General features: G+C 46.8%; 1 protein-coding gene and 2 long non-coding RNA genes across 3 annotated transcripts; 2 read left to right on the forward strand and 1 right to left on the reverse strand.

The window, feature by feature from the left end:
• Positions 1-693: 693 nt before the first annotated feature.
• On the forward strand, positions 694-14885 carry LOC309365246 (lymphocyte antigen 6 complex locus protein G6c-like). Its single transcript, XM_081903480.1, has 3 exons — positions 694-848; positions 11717-11833; positions 13195-14885. Exons 1-3 carry the CDS (start codon positions 797-799, stop codon positions 13326-13328), a joined length of 303 nt encoding a protein of 100 aa, XP_081759606.1. The 5' UTR covers positions 694-796; the 3' UTR covers positions 13329-14885.
• On the forward strand, positions 7246-10925 carry LOC309365514. Its single transcript, XR_014166221.1, has 2 exons — positions 7246-8172; positions 8572-10925. It is a non-coding gene; the product is annotated as an uncharacterized lncRNA (long non-coding RNA).
• On the reverse strand, positions 14343-15935 carry LOC309365479. The gene is made up of 2 exons (XR_014166186.1): positions 15601-15935; positions 14343-15369 (listed from the first exon to the last, which is right to left on the reverse strand). It is a non-coding gene; the product is annotated as an uncharacterized lncRNA (long non-coding RNA).
• Between the last annotated feature and the right edge of the window lie 501 nt (positions 15936-16436).

Below are 16436 nucleotides of genomic sequence, written 5' to 3' on the forward strand. Positions count from 1 at the left end.
TTTTTTTGATCTTTCTAGAGTTGCTAATCATGCAACTTTACATCTGGAAGGCCACTGGCTCCCCAGTCCTGTTGAATAATTAAGCGTGACTAATTGGTTTACGACCCCAATTAGGTGCAGCTTATAGCGGTCCGGCACGTTTCCCTCAAGCTGCGCCGATCTGCTTCATCCGCCACACCTTGCAGAGTAAAACACAGTGGAGAAAACTGTTGCTCCGTGGAAGGCACTACAGTTCCCATCATCCTTAACTACCACCATGGTGCCTGGGGCTATTGAGAATTGTAACCCAAAAACGTCTGCATGGCATCATGTTGGCTTCCACCCTTACACTCTGCCTTGGTTATAATGTAGACACAAGTTATGTGTGCTAGGAAATGATGACTCACTGTTGTTTCATGGCATAAGCCTAGTTATTAGGCTAGCTGGTCTCTTCACTCCTCCATATTTTCGAAAAGATGTAGAGAAATATGCTTGCAGGATCAGCTTCTGCGGCGCTCTGGTGTTTGAAGATTCTTAAGTCCATCAATTATGGAACAGTGCTTTAATTGGATTGAAACTCCATTTCCATGCCACCACCAACACACCTCCTTTCCATTCTCTAAGTATCAGGTGTGCCTATTGTTCCCATTCCTTCATCCCATTGGTTGCCTCCAAATGGAAATCAGTTCTTGACCCTGATACCTCCCATCTCAGGACCTTTTAAGAGGAGTCTTGTTTCAGAGTCAAAGTTAGAGTCTTCTGTCTTCTTGTCATTGCCACACACACATTCCTCCTCTCTCTCGTGAAATTTCTCAAGATGAACAAGCGTCTTCTCCTGGTCTTTTCCCTTCTGCTCTTCTGCACAGTATGTAAGTACCGGGCTTTAAAAGGAAAATAGGGGGTGTTGTTTTGCAAAACATTTGCATGGGAATTTAGCCAGCCAGAGGGCCTTCTCGGTAGTGGCACCCACCTTGTGGAATGCCCTCCCATCAGATATCAAGGAAATAAACAACCATCTGAAGAAGACATCTGAAGGCAGCCCTGTTTAGGGGAGTTTTTAATGTTTGATATTTTATTGTGCTTTTAATTCTGTCGGGGGCTGCCCAGAGTGGCTGGGGAAACCCAGCCAGATGGGCAGGGTATAAATAATAAATTATTATTATTATTAATTATTATTTATTTAGCTAGTGCAAATGTGTAAGAAAATGGATGAGTCCATCTTTTTGAGCAGCTCAGGTGCTGCATTGCCACACCAATCTGTGAGCGGTGTGAGATTTCAGCAGTTCTAGGGGTGCATGCCCATGGTTTGTGTTTCCTGCTTGGAATGAGACACAGCGGAGGTGTCATTAGGTTTATTAACACATATATACAACCTGAACCTATGATGGAGAGGTTCACAGCATAATCACTCCAAGAGGGTTTTGCTTCTCCCATAGGCGCAACCTTGGATCCCAACAGACATCAAACATTGTGCTGCTGCTTTGTGTCTCAGTCACTCCTAACTCCAATTTCTTTACTCTGAAGTCTGGCTTTATCTGTTGAGGGAGGGGCCCCACTCATTTGTCCTCCCACACCAGGTCCCTTTGGATCCTTTGTTGTGTTAATGGGTCATCCCCAGGCATAGGCAAACTTGGCCCTCCAGGTGTTTTGGGACTACAACTCCCATCATCCCTAGCTAACAGGATCAGTGGTCAGGGATGATGGGATTAGCAGTCTCAAAACATCTGGAAGGCTGAGTTTGCCTATGCCTGCCCTAGGCTATCATCTGAACCCAGGAAGCTAGCCTGGTTATTAAATTCCCCTTGTTATTAAATTATTGCTTTGAAAGCTTGCTGATTCCAGCCTAATACCCATGGATCCAGGACCCAGTTTTAACACCCTGAGCCTTAATTAAATTCTAATATTAACTTGATCCGGAGATAATAGTGGTCTGGCACCCACAAATTCATAACTATATTTAAGTATTTAGGAATGGTGGGTCCTTTTGGGTTGTACCCAACTATTTTTATCTCAGAGTACATAATTATCAATAGGTCCAAGTTGTGTCCACTCATTTAAATGTGTCTGCTCTGAGTAGGACTAACATTGTACACTTTGTTACCTGCTGGTGGGATCTAAGAAGACTGGACAGCCATCTTCCAGGGGTGCTCCACAAGATTCCTGCATTGCAGATCCTGAATTCAATGGGGGATTGAACAAGATCAGCCTTGGCTAACTTGGTGCCCTCCAAATGTTGCTCCCATCAGCCCCAACCAGGTTGGCGAAAGCTGGAGAAGATCACATCAAAATTTCTTTCCAACTCGATGTGTTGTGTCCAATGCTAGTCCTAATCAGAGCAGATCCATTGAACTTAAGAGACATGAATATTTTGGGTTCCTTAATTCCGATGGATCTAGTGTGAGTGGAAGTTAGTTGGACTACAACTCCCATCAGCTTTGACTATTGGTCATGCTGGCTGGGGCTGATGTGAGTCATAGTTCAGCAATAACTGGAGGGGCAAAGGTTTGCCAGACTGGATCTACAACTTTTTCCCATTTATGTGTGAGGGTTAGGAAGTGAAATCCAAAAGATTGTTGATGAAAATAAAGCACTAAGGGCAGAGGAAGGCAGCCAAGATGATCAAGGGTCTGGAAACTCAGCCTTATGAGGAATGCTTGAAGGAATGTTTAGCCTGAGAGGTGATATGATAGCCATCTTCAAATATTTTACTGGCTGTCATATGGAAGAGGGAGCATGCTTGTTTCCTCCTCCTCTTCAAATACAATGGCTTCAAGTACAAAAAAAAGAGGAGATTCCGACTAAACATTCGGGGGAAAAAAATTCTGACAGGAAGAGCTGTTGGGCAGTGGAACAGACTCCCACGAGAGATGGTGGACTCTCCTTCCTTGGAGGTTTTCAAGGAGAGGTTGGATGGCCATCTGCCATGGATGCTTTAGCTGAGATTCCTGCATTGCAGGGGGTTGGTCTAGATGACCCTAGAGGTCCCTTCCAACTCTAAGATTCTATGATGCTAATTAAAGAAGTAATAATAATAATTTATTATTTATGCCTCACCCATCTGGCTGGGTTTCCCCAGCCACTCTGGGCAGCTTCCCACACAATATTAAAATACAGTAATGCATCAAACATTATAAGCTTCCCTAAACAGGGCTGCCTTCAGATGTCGTCTAAGAGTCTGGTAGATCTTGTTCTCTTTGACATCTGATGGGAGGGTGTTGCACAGGGCGGGCACCACTACCGAGAAGGCCCTCTGTCTGGTTCCCTGTAACCTCACTTCTCGCAGGGAGGGAACCGCCAGAAGGCCCTCGGAGCTGGACCTCAGTGTCCAGGTAGAAAAATGAGGGTGGAGACACTCCTTCAGGTATACTGGACCGAGGCCGTTTAGGGCTTTAAAGGTCAGCACCAGCACTTTGAAGGCTTGTTTTCTCTTGAGTTCACTTCTTGCTATTACTTTATAGTACTTAGGGTTGTCTTTGCTTCTCCACATCAGCAGGACTAATCAGGTCCCAGCACATAATTTCTAAAATTCAACCACCAAGGGTTTGAATTTTCCCTTGATGATTGTAATTCAGTATAATTAAACTAAGCGACAGAAAACAAGCTGAGAAAACAAAGTGGAGAAGGGAGGCAGAAAGGAAGGAATATTTGCAACAACAACACCCCAAACTAATCCTATAGAGGCAACAGTTTTCTTCCCCTGTGAAAAAGGCTTCAGTTTTTCTGCCCCATTCTCAGGGCAACTAAGAATTTCGATGCATGTGAGGTTTTGAGCTTATATTATTCTTGTAAGATGGCCGAGGGTGGGATGTGTATTCTTTCTACCAAACATTTCTCAGGCACTAGTCAGCCTCTCCCAATGTGCTTCACCATCTGAAAAAGGCAGATGGAGACATTTTCTCATGATGTCCTCCACTGGGGTTTGATTTAAGGTGAGCAGCTGGGAGATTATTGCTCTGTGAGATGTAAACCACAGTTCCCAAGTTTCTTTTTTGGGGGGTGGGAACCATAACAGAGTTATGAGTTTGTGGGTGCCAAACACCCTAAATTTCTGGGTCCGGTAGCTGTTAGAATTCGAGCAATGCTTGGAGTGTTGAAACTGGGGGTAAGACTCATGTATATTAAACTGTGTGCTAGACAATGCTCAACTCCAGGAATCAGCAAGCGTTAAAAGCAAATTAAGCAAGTTTAACTTCCTCATGAGGTGATAGCCTGGGGATGGACCATTATGAAGATCAAAGGATCAAGGGACTCTGTCTGGGATGGCAAATGAATGGGGCCCCTCCCTCCCTCAACAGACAAATCCACAGATCTTAGAGAAGTTAGAAACTATGTGACAGAGAAGCAGATGAGCAGCAGGCAGAGCTATGGCTGATGTCTGTTTGAATTCTAAGCTGCAGCTATGGGAGAGACAAAAACCTCTTCGTGTGGTAGTGCTGTGAAACCCTTCCATTGCTGGCTTAGTTTATATATGTGTGTTAATAACCCATATATCATAAAGACACCACAATCTCCACTGTGCCTCATTTACAATAGGAAACACAGGCTCTGGATAAGCATGCCTTAAAACCCTGAATCTCGCACCGCTCAGAGGTCCGGGTGGTGTGCCACATTACTTTAAATGTGTAGTAGCAGTATAAGTTGTTGTTGTTACAATTTATTATCCGCTCTTCACCCTAAGGCCCCAGGGTGGATTACAACAAGTTAAACACAACATTAATATTAAAACACAGTGTTACACATTATTAAAAACAGATTCAAACCATTTAAAATTATAAAAAATAATAATATATAGTGTGAATGTGTCCCTGGTCTATATTGCTGTCTGAAGGGGCACTCTTGCCTTATAGCGCAACTAAAGCAGGGGAAATAAAATAAACCAGAACGTTTGTGCTATAAAAAGTTACAGGGTTCCTGCAAGAAATTACAGGATGTGAACTTGACTGGAAAAAGGAAGCAGTGTGCCCTCCCCAAAACTTTCGTAGGCGCAAACAGAATGGAAAGTGGGGGTCATGTGTAACCGCCCAGATACCACCTTGAGCATCTAGAATCAGGAATGCACATTATAATGCTGCCCACTTTACATTCTGGGTGTTCCCTGCATTACGTAAGGCGCCTTGGCAGCCTCGACGGAGATCATCTGCCACCCATTCTTGTTCCCGTTCCAGCATTCCTTGGCACAGAAATCTGTTTACAACAGAAGCCTGGCTGCCATCCATCTGGGAGGTATTCCCTCCACCCCGAATCGTTTCAGGTTTCGCAAGAAGCTTCTACCAGCGAAAAGGAGCTTAGATTTCCCCATTTGAACTTGCCTGCTGATTAAGATTTTCTGCTGAGGCTCTTCTCTGGGTAACCTTCCCGGATTCTGAAGCCAGGCAAGCGAGGACTGAGAGGCTGACGTCCCCTGGTGTGGGGATTCCCAAATTGTTGGAAATCCAACCTCTGGACCAGTTGGCCTAGTGCAACCTCTGTTATCTTTTGGTCCCCAAGCCCATCTTGCTTTTAAAGTTAACATCTAAGGACCTTCCATAAATTTAGATTTCCTCTTTTCTCCAATTGGCTGGTCCCCTGCTTTTATCTCTGCGGATTCCTATTTGTGGTTTTTAATTGTGTGTGTGGCTGCTTGCTGCTCTCACGTATTACAGTACGAGCACAATTCACAGTGTTGGTGCTGACCTTTAAAGCCCTCGGGTCAGTATACCTGAAGGATCGTCTCCACCCCCATCTTTCAGCCTGAGGTCAACACTGAGGTCCAGCTCTGAGGGCCTTCTGGCGGTTCCCCATTGCGAGAAGTGAGGTTACAGGGAACCAGGCAGAGGGCCTTCCCGGTAGTGGCACCCTCCCTGTGGAACCCCCTCCCATCAGAAGTCAAAGAGATAAACAACTACTTGACATTTAGAAGACATCTGAAGGCAGCCCTGTTCAGGGAAGTTTTTAATGTGTGACATTTTGATGTATTTTTAATCTTTATTGGAAGCAGCCCAGAGTGGCTGGGGAAACCCAGCCAGATGGGCGGGGTACAAATAATAAATTATTATTATTATTATTATTATTATTATTATTATTATTATTATTATTTATTGCCTCAAGAGATTGCTGTGGACGGCAGGGTCAATATCGCAGTCGTAGAAAAATACAGTGCTGCGACCAGTGGCGTAGCGTGGGGGTGCAGGGGGGGCTGGCCGCACCGGGCACAACATCTGGGGGGTAGGGTTAGGGTGTGCAAATCCACGGGTTAGGGGGCACAAATCCACGGGTTGGAGGGTGCAAATTACTTGCCTTGCCCCGGGTGCTGACAACCCACGCTACACCACTGGCTGCGACTGCATGCAAATGATTAAGTGGGAGAGGGTGAGACAGGGAAGGTATTTGGCACCTGATCCCAAGGCTGCTTCCACAATGGGTATTTGCAGAACAAGCCATGCCTTGCCGTTTGCTCATTTTGTTTTGTAGAACTTAACATACTGTCATCCTCTTGTGTTTCCCCCTCTTTTCGGAGTTCAGAAAAACTGACTTTAAAACAGAACGCCAATTGCATCTAGCCAGGGCCCCAACTTTTATTGCCAACGAATCCATCAGGTATTCTGCCTCCCCCGTGGCATACCTAACTAAACTCAAAGTCCCTAAGTATCGGAGAGCCTTTACCCTGGCACGTTGCCACACCCTCCCCTCAGCTCTCAGGGAAGGTCGATATAGGAAGATTCCTTACTTGGAACAAACAGAAATAACAGAGCATGTGCTTCTCCAGCGCTTATATTATAGAGACATCTGTATTAGCCTCATCTCCCCACTATTCCATAAGTACTCAGGGTGCACAGGACAATTCTATATCTCCCTGCTGCTTTCAGATACCAACCCTCCTGCAACAAACAGTGTTGCCAGGTTCTGCATAGCAGTGCTCAAAATTCGTCACATGATGACCTGCGCCACAATTTAATGAGATTTAATGAGCACTCATATCAGATGTGGGTGGTGCTGTGGGTTAAACCACAGAGCCTAGGGCTTGCCAATCAGAAGGTCCGTGGTTCGAATCTCCACAACAGGGTGAGCTCCCGTTGTTCAGTCCCAGCTCCTGCCAACCTAGCAGTTCGAAAGCACGAAGTGCAAGTAGATAAATAGGTACCACTCCAGTGGGAAGGTAAACAGCGTTTCTGTGGACTGCTCTGGTTCGCCACATGCTGGGCACATGACCTGGAAGCTGTACACCAACTCCCTCAGCCAATAAAGCGAGATGAGCGCCGCAACCCCAGAGTCGTCCACGACCCTTTACATATCAGAGTGCTTTGTACATTTCTTTGTAAATTGATAGTCATAGTCTTTTATATACTAACCTTTTATGCTCTTCCTTATCCATTTAATACTCCTAACCCTTCTTTTAGCTTCTTACAGTCTTTTATATATACAGTGGTGCCTCGGGTTTAAAACTTAATTCATTCCGGAGGTTTGTTCTTAACCTGAAACCGTTCTTAACCTGAGGTACCACTTTAGCTAATGGGGCCTCCCACTGCTGCTGTTGTGCCGCTGCTGCGTGATTTCTCTTCTCATCCTGGAGCAAAGTTCTTAACCTGAGGTACTATTTCTGGGTTAGCAGAGTCTGTAACCTGAAGCCTCTGTAACCCGAGGTACCACTCTACCTTCTTTTTTAATAACTTTAGATTTCCAAAAATGTTTTATAGATTTTAAATGATTGTACCCCACCCTACTTATGCTGGGTCTATGACTGTAATAAAGATTTGACTGATGACTCTTGGGGGGCCCTTAATCTTGCGCAAGTCACGTAACTCACATGGGAGCATGGAAGGGAAGACGAACATCCCAGTTCTGGGACAGGAAGGCACCAGTTTGAGGAAAGCTGTGCTCCTACCTTTGTGGGCTTAGTGACGCAGCTGCATTAAGGGTTTCAAATTTTTATTCATTGGGGGGAAGTTGGCTACCTCAAGCTTTAAAGAAAAGAAAGATAAATGCAACCCTCAAGCTTGCTATACTCATTCAACACTTATTGCTGCTCGTTGCCTGTGCCAGAGCTTGATAGGACTCCTGAAGTGGGCAGGAATTAACTCAGCGAGAGAGAGAAATGCATTCCATTCCCAGTGCATCATCAAGGTTTTTTAATCTCCGTGGAAGATTGTGGGACGTTGCAGAAACCAAAAGAACTTCTAACACTAGACAGAGATGGCACAATCTCTGCTGGATGAGGTCCACATGAATGCCACCCCAGCGCCTCAAGCAGTTTCAGGAGTGCTTTTAATAACATTGTGAAAGAATATTCAAAGCATGTAAATAAGGATCACGGCCACGTGTTCACACACCCTCACAAGCAAGCATCTGGGGGGCGGGGGCGGATTCCTTTAGAAAACATTTTTTGTAACTCACAAGTGACTTCTTTGGCGATCACTCGTAGCCGAGTAAGATTGTCTTCCATAAACACGGTTTTAACAATGAGTCCGTAAGTGACTGTGGAGGCCAATTCTGGATCCACACGTCCTTCCACAGTGGGGATATTGGTTTCTGGGTGGGAGTTGATCAGGGTGTAGATTTGCCAAGTGTGCCTTCCTCTTAGCACGTTTCTCCCTTGCGTCCTGAGTTTGAGGCCAGTGTTTCCCAGTTGTCAGTGTTTATACTACATTTTTTAAGATTTGCCTTGAGAGAGTCTTTGAATCTCTTTTGTTGACCACCAGAATTACGCTTTCCATTTTAAAGTTTGGAATAGAGTAGTTGCTTTGGAAGATGATAATCAGGCATCCGTACAACATGACCAGTCCAATTAAGTTGATGTTGAAGAATCATTGCTTCAACACTGGTGATCTTTGCTTCTTACAGTACACTGATATTAGTTCGCCTGTCTTCCCAAGTGATATGTAAAATTTTTCAGAGACACTGTTGATGGAATTTTTCGAGGAGTTGGAGATGGCATTTATAAGTGGTCCATGTTTCACAAGCATTTCATAAGGTTGGTAGTACAATAGCATTGTAAAGAAGCATTTTGGTTTCCCTGCGAATGTCCCGGTCCTCAAACACTCTGCACTTCAATCGGGAGAAAGCCGCACTTGCAGAGCTCAGGCAGTGCTGGATTTTGGCACCAGTGTTGGCCCTTGTGGAAAGATAACTGCCTAGGTAGGAGAAGTGATAAACATTTTTCAACGTTACACCGTTGAGTTGGATTTGTGGCACTGCAGAGGGGTTAATTTGTACTTGTTGGTGCAGCACTTTGGTTTTTTGGATGTTGAGCGATAGGCCAAGCTTTTTGTAAGCTTCTGCAAAGATACTTAGGATGGTTTTGAGGTCATAAGTGACTAATGCAGGACTGGGGGCAGGGCCGTCTTAAGTATATCTGGTGCCGTGGTACAAAGATCCCTCCGGCGCCCCCCACCCCCCATTTCCCAGAGTTGGCAACCTTTTTACGGCACTGCTGGCAGCTTTGCGGGGCTGGAGGAGGCGGGCAGCGGCTGAAGGGTGGCTCCTCCAGCGGGAGCTCTGGGAGCGGCATGGCAGAGATGGGTGAGGGCACGAGCTGATGCTAGGAGGCACTGCATCCAGCCTCCGCCTCTTCCCTGGCACCCTCCAGAACTTGGTGCCCTGGCGTCCCATGCCACTTGCCTCTATGGCAGCGGTTCTCAACCTGTGGGTCCCCAGATGTTGTTGGACTACAACTCCCATCATCCCTGAGCTCTGGCCTTGCTACTTAGGGGTGATGGGAGTTGTAGTTCAACAACATCTGGGGACCCACAGGTTGAGAAAGGCAGCTCTATGGGCAAGACGCCCCCGACTGGGGGACCCCAGGACCAGGGGGCAAATACCACCCTATAGATATACAGTCGTACCTCGGAGGTCGAATGGAATCCGTTCCAGAAGTTTGACTTCCAAAACGTTTGGAAACCAAAGCATGGCTTATGATTGGAAGCTCCTGCAGCCAATCAGAAGCCGCAGAAGCTCCGTCGGACGTTCCAAAGAACGTTCGCAAACCGGAACACTCACTTTGCGGCATTCAGGAGCCAAAACGTTCGAGTTGCAAGGCACCCGGGATCCAAGGTACGACTGCATAGGAATACAGATAAACAGGAACCTGCCTTACAGTGACTTGGACCAAAGGACTTTTGGATTTGCTGTTGGTATACAAGATTTCACAAACTGCTTTGGCAGGATGCATCTCATAAGGGTGTTCTGAGCGTAGGTAATGATGAACAGTGTCCCCCAACTCTTTTTGGCATCAGTGTGGGTATTTACATTCAGAAAAAAGTCCTCTTTGAATGAATTTTGTCTTGGCTTGTAACCGATGCCTCTTAGGTAGGGCTGCCATGCATACAGATTTTCCCGGACATTGCTGGGATTTCAGAGGCGGAATTGACATCCAGGGGGGATTTCCAAAAGGCGCCTTGTCCTAGATCTTAGACAAATCAATTGAAAAATCTTGGGTTTTTTCGCATTTTTGTAAAAATAACAACACACCGGTGGTTTCCTAAAAACCTTTGGGTGTCCTGATTTTGAAATATGGCAGCTTATATGTATTTTGCAGGCAAGTGTGTGTTTTAAGGGAAAACCTATAGAAAAAGATACAGATCTGTATTTTAGGGGAAAGTGCTCACTAAATTGTGCATAATTTAAATGCAATGGGACACAGACACAGACACAGACACAGACACAGACACAGACACACACAGAGAGAGAGAGAGAGAGAGAGAGAGAGAGAGAGAGAGAGAGAGAGAGAGAGAGTGTATGTGTGTTACAGGCCACCCCAATCTCTGCCAAGCTGGGCACGGGATTCCAGGGGTCTTGACCCTTCCCCAGGGCCTGTGCTCCTTCAGAGAATCAAGGATACAGCAAAGACTGGTATAGCTTTAAGAAATATGATTTATTCACCGCTTTACACCTTCAGTCCACATGGTGGGAGTCTGGATCTTACAGCATGGTCATCTCAAGAGAGGCCTGCCTCCCCCCCCCCCCCACAGCAGTGCAGTGCTGGAATCCAAGGCATCTCTCCCAGCCGGCCTTCAGCCAACCTGCCCAAGATGGATCTCTCCCTTTGTGCTTTCTTCTTCATCTTCCCAGCACACCTTGCTAAAGACACACTTTCCCTGTCACCTCAAACATACGCCCCATCACCTTGGCAACATTGATCTCCCCAGACCAAAGGATTCCTTGTCTGGCACAATTATGCAGCTTGTATTTTCATTCATATCCCAAACAATCAAAATCCTACCATTTGTTAATTCCTTTGGTTTAGGCCAACCTATAACACTCTCACTGTATACTTCCCGTGTTCCTATGTAAATATGTCCCCTGGTTTCTCTCTCTCTCTCTCTCTCTCTCTCTCTCTCTCTCTCTCTCTCACTCACTCTCTCTCTCTCTTCATATGTATGTATGATCCATAGAACAACAGGATGGAACAGACTGAATGCATGTGAAACTAATCTGGAATGGAAATAGGCTGATTCCTACATTCTTACAAAACAGTTTTGCTTTGACATCTGCTACAAATGGGGAGTGTCGTATAGTGGTTAGATTGTCAGAACAGGTCTGCAGGAAGCTGGTTTCAAATCTCCACCAAAACATGAAGCTCACATGAAGGGGCCTTTGGCCCATCACTCTCTCTCAGTCTGACCTACCACACACTGCAAAGGATAAAATGTGGTGGGAGAAAAGTTGGCATGCAGTTTTTGGCTGTTGTTTTTTAAAGCACTTTTGTGACCCGTTTATAATTTCTGATTAAAACCATGCCTGTCTTTCTGCTTATCTCCTGCAGCTGAAGGTCTCGTGTGCAGAGTTTGCAAGTACAAACTTGGCAAGGTCTGCCTGGATACTGACGAACCTTGCAAAGCGGACGAAGGGCAGTTCTGCGAGACAACCAAAGTTTATGCTGGTAAGAACAATTACTGGAAATCCGCTAGTGCTGTAAAATCTCCATCAGTTGTGCAGCGAGAGAGCTAGTGCCTTTGGGGAACGGTGTGAGGTGTTGGTATCAACAGGCACCTGAAAAAGCACTCGCCCCACAGAAAGGGGTCCCCTGCTGACCCCCAGTGTTTCCTGGCCCTGCTCCTGTTCCTCCTTGTGCTTGCTGCCTATTCATTTGCATTATCTCCAGCTGTGGAGGGCAGGACTCGAACCCAGGGCTTCAGGTTACAAGAAGGGAGATTTATCCTGGCAGTAATTGCATGCTGAAACCCCGAAGCCACCCCCTCGTTGAGAAACAAGACACACAAGGACACAGATATTAGGTTAATGTTACTGGGCAAATTTTGGCCACAACTTTATTGATCACAGAATGTGAGCGGTATTGGCTTAGGCATTGAATGGACCCGACTATATCTGACTCCTGCCTGATGCTCAGGGAGTCCGGTCAGGGTAAACCACCGGAAGGGGGAGCCCTGTGGAGGCATACCAACTCGAGCTCCCCCTGGTGTTCACGTCGGGGTTGTGCCATGGCCCTAGCCCTTGACCCGGGCTTTGGACAAGATCAACACCCCCGGATTCTTTTAATGGAATAAGCATGGAGGGGCAGGTAATGGCCACACCTCCCCTCCCCCCCCCACAAGGTCAAACAATGCCTAACAACCCTAACAAAGTTGTGACGATTGCTACAAGGTAGGTGAAAACCAAATGGCCAGTGCCAATTTGCCAAGTGGAAAAATTCCTACCTCAACGGCGACCAAGCGAGGTCCATAGCAAGGCCAGTGCCTAAAACCTGGAAATTAGGGAGGGAGGGTGGGTGATTGAGGAAGTGAACCAAAGAGGAAGCCCTCTGGCTCGTGACTCTGTTTAAATGGTCCTGGCCACGCCCCCGGCCAGCGGATTGGCTGGCCGGGCTCTGATGTGGCCGGGATCCCCCAGGCAGAGGGGGACTAAGTCCCCCACCCCCGGAGGGGAGTTGGTGGCCATGCGGTCCACCGCAACTCCTCCCCACAGGGAAGTGGACCGGATGAACCATTCAACAGCAGAATGGACTCCCTAGGGAGGTGTTGGGCTCTCCTTCCTTGGGGGTTTTTAAGCAGAGGTTGGATGTCCATCTGTCATGGATGCTTTAGCTGAGATTCCTGCATTTCAACCCCAGCTCCCAGAACTCTGTGATTGTTTAAAGTGACACCGTAGTGCTGTATGGTGTGGTGCTCTGTGGCTCTGTGCCCCAAACACCTAGATTTTCAGGGTTATCTGCTATGTGGTGTGACTCACCCTGGGTACAGGGAAGGAGTTAAACTAAAACACATCTCGTTCCTCTCCCACCAGGCGAATTATTCCTCTTCAAGCGCTATGGCTGCGGCAAATACGCCGAGCTCTGCAACAAGACCGAGCGGAGGGAAAACGCCTTCAACATGTCCTACGAACGCACTTGCTGCGACACCGACTTATGCAACGCTTAGTTCTCGTTTCCTGTCCCTGGGAAGGTTCGGCTTAGCATGGGGCCAACAGCTGGTTCATTTTCAATAAAAGCTGGCAAAAGAGACCCCTTTCACCCCAAAAGACAACCCTCAGATTATATGATCCCATCACTTTGACCTTCTGTCAGTGCTCAAGATTTCAGCTTCTTCTTCCCTCCCAAAGGTTCCCCCACCTCATTTGTGGCCTCTCCCACAGGGCCTGCTGAAGATGCTTCATAGCTAGTTCTATGTAGCTCACGTTCAAAGCACACAGTTGAAGCACTAAGACACCTCTATAAACAGTCATGGCTTCCCCCAAAGAATTCTGGGAACTGTCGTCCATCAAGGGTGTTGAGAGGTATTGAGAGAGACACACACCCCTTTTTCCCTCTCGCAAAACTACAATTCCCAGCATTCCCTGCGAAGAGGGTTTGACTGTTAAACAACAACTTAATTAAAATTGGGCAAAAAATACCCGCAAATTAAAACACATGTACGTGTCCTACATGTCTGGGCAGGCTTGCCTAAACAAACATGCTTTTAGCAGGCACTGAATAGTAGATTCATTAATTTCAATGGCTCTTCTATGAAAAGAACCTCTGTTGTTGCTTTTTCACCCTTTCTTTAAAGTCTTCAGAATTGTTTCTCTCTGTCATCACCACAAGTTTAGAAACCAGACTGCATTTCTCCTGAAGATCGAAGCATATAGTAAAGGAAGATTTGTATGTTTAAACTCCCCGAGAGAAACAGCATAACTGGAGACAATCTTTTTCTCTCTCTTTAGCAAATGGCTGAGGGGGGACGACAAGGGGTGGGACATCTTTTTCGGCCTGAGGGCCACATTTTTGAGGGGGGCAACCTTCCAGGGGCTGCATGACAAAGGTGGGTGGTGCTAGTGTACACACACACACACACACACACAGCCCTTTGTTCTCCTTCAAGCAAGAAGCATCTTCAGAGTTCAAGGATACATTACAGCTAGCTAAAAACAGTTGAGGCTGCCTAGCAGGTCTGGTGTGGCTTGAGAATAGTCTTCAGGGACGGACAGAAAGACTTGGGGGGCCGTATCTGGCCTCTGAGCCTGAGATTCCCCACCCCTTAGTCAAAACAATGGCTGTCCTCTTCTCAATCTGAATTCACCCTGAGCTGCATTGCCAGGTGTTTATTTGCTGGGGAGGGGGAAGAGTCAAAAAAAAATGTATGCAAAGTTTTAAAATGTCCTGTTTTCTTTTATATCTTTTTGTACTTACTGGGGAGCTGTGGAGAGTTGCTGAATTGCTGACTTGGCAAATGATAAAATGGGCGGGGTATAAATAATAAATTACCATCATTATTATTATTACTACGCATGCTGCATTTACTCTAGCAGAATCTGAAATCAGATTCCTTAAACTGAACGTCAGAGAGATTGCATACAGTAGTAAAATACTGTGGAGTTTGTACAACGATGTGGTGCTGTGTTTTGCATGGCTTTTGTGCTTCTGGTGTAAACCGCAGTCGCTTTCGAATTGTATTGCTGCCATCTTTGGCTGAAGGAATGAATAAAGTCACTTGACTTGACCATGCTGCCTCTGCACAAGCCCTTTCCTTCACAGGACCGGCGTATTGTAAGGCCCATAGATAGATTGGGATCCATTTGTAGATTGCTGGGTGGTTTTCAGTTGATCACCAAGGGAACCTCAGAAGGCCCCCACAGCTGAGCTCCAGCAGCTTTGCCACATGGAAATATACAAACGGATTTCGGGAGATGGTCAGAGCTGAGTTCATCATTGCAAGGACCCAGCAGGTGCATAGCTGTCAACTTACAGATTTGAAAATAAGGGACCAGCAGCCTCGGAAATAAGGGATCAGCAGCCAAAATAAAGGATTTTCAGAGCACAGGTATGTTCGACTTCTGAGCCCCTCTGAGCCAAAGGCAGAAAGCCCAGCCAGCAGCCAAACGAAGCCTCAAGCGGTGGTTCCCACAGCGCAACAACCCGGCAAAGGGGACGCAGCAAGGAAAACCACCGTCACCTCTCCGCTGGGAAGCGCTGAGCAAAGGCGACTCCCCAGGCAACGTGGCTGATTTGATTGGCACAAGGCATGCAAGCTCCACCCCCCAGTCGTTCTTACTCCTTATTGGGTGAGCAACACAGCCAAGCAACACAGTTGGAGCCTCCCTCCTCCCTGGCCGCCAGGGAGGGAGGGAGAGGAGCTGCTTCCTTTGAAACCCGGGGAATTTAAGGGACATCATCAATAAGGGACAGCAGTGGGACACGGCGTTGGGATAAGGGACTTTCCCTCCAAATAAGGGACGGTTGACAGCTATGAGCAGGTGAGCTACACCTTCAAAGACAACCTGGAATAGGAGACATATTTGAGGTATATTCGATTGTGACATCCTACATGTTTGCCCTGGGCTCTGCTGGAAAGACGAGACAGTCCCTAGTTAAACACTGGATTGTGATCAGCTTGTTCTGCTGTTCCCACAAGGTTTTGGGTTCTCCTTCCAATGTCAGAAGCAAGGCAAGCATCTGTCCGCTTGCATGTGATCAACTAGAGCACAACTGCATATATGCGTGGTACCAGGAAATCAATCAATCAATTGAAGCCTGGGAATAATGGGAGAAATCTGGGAGGTCCTCATGGCTTGTGAGGAGACCCTCCCCAGAGCCTGAAGAGGCTGTCAGTGAGTCAAAAGTCCAGAATTAAGGATTTTAAAGGCTTAAAAGGGGGGGGGGAACTTATGGGCTCCAAAATGGCACATGGGAGCTCTCACTGACCTTTAAAGCCCTAAACGGCCTCGGTCCAGTATACCTGAAGGAGCGTCTCCACCCCCATCATTCTGCCCGGACGCTGAGGTCCAGCGCCGAGGGCCTTCTGGTGGTTCCCTCATTGCGAGAAGCGAAGCTACAGGGAACCAGGCAGAGGGCCTTCTCGGTAGTGGCGCCCACCCTGTGGAACGCCCTTCCAGCAGATGTCAAAGTGATAAACAACTACCTGACATTCAGAAGACATCTTAAGGCAGCCCTGTTCAGGGAAGTTTTTAACGTGTGATATTTTACTGTATTTTTGGTTTTTATGGAAGCCGCCCAGAGTGGCTGGGGAGGCCCAGCCAGATGGGCGGGGTAT

Source organism: Podarcis melisellensis, assembly GCF_964234715.1.
Source record: "Podarcis melisellensis genome assembly, chromosome: 2".
NCBI lineage: Eukaryota > Metazoa > Chordata > Lepidosauria > Squamata > Lacertidae > Podarcis > Podarcis melisellensis.

What these genes read in the sequence shown, in the direction of transcription:
- LOC309365246 (XM_081903480.1), top strand. Translation starts at nt 797, where the DNA reads ATGAACAAGCGTCTTCTCCTGGTCTTTTCCCTTCTGCTCTTCTGCACA. An exon ending in TCTGCTCTTCTGCACAGTAT is followed by an intron (nt 849 to 11,716) that starts GTAAGTACCGGG and finishes TATCTCCTGCAG; the next exon opens with CTGAAGGTCTCGTGTGCAGA. An exon ending in GACAACCAAAGTTTATGCTG is followed by an intron (nt 11,834 to 13,194) that starts GTAAGAACAATT and finishes CTCTCCCACCAG; the next exon opens with GCGAATTATTCCTCTTCAAG.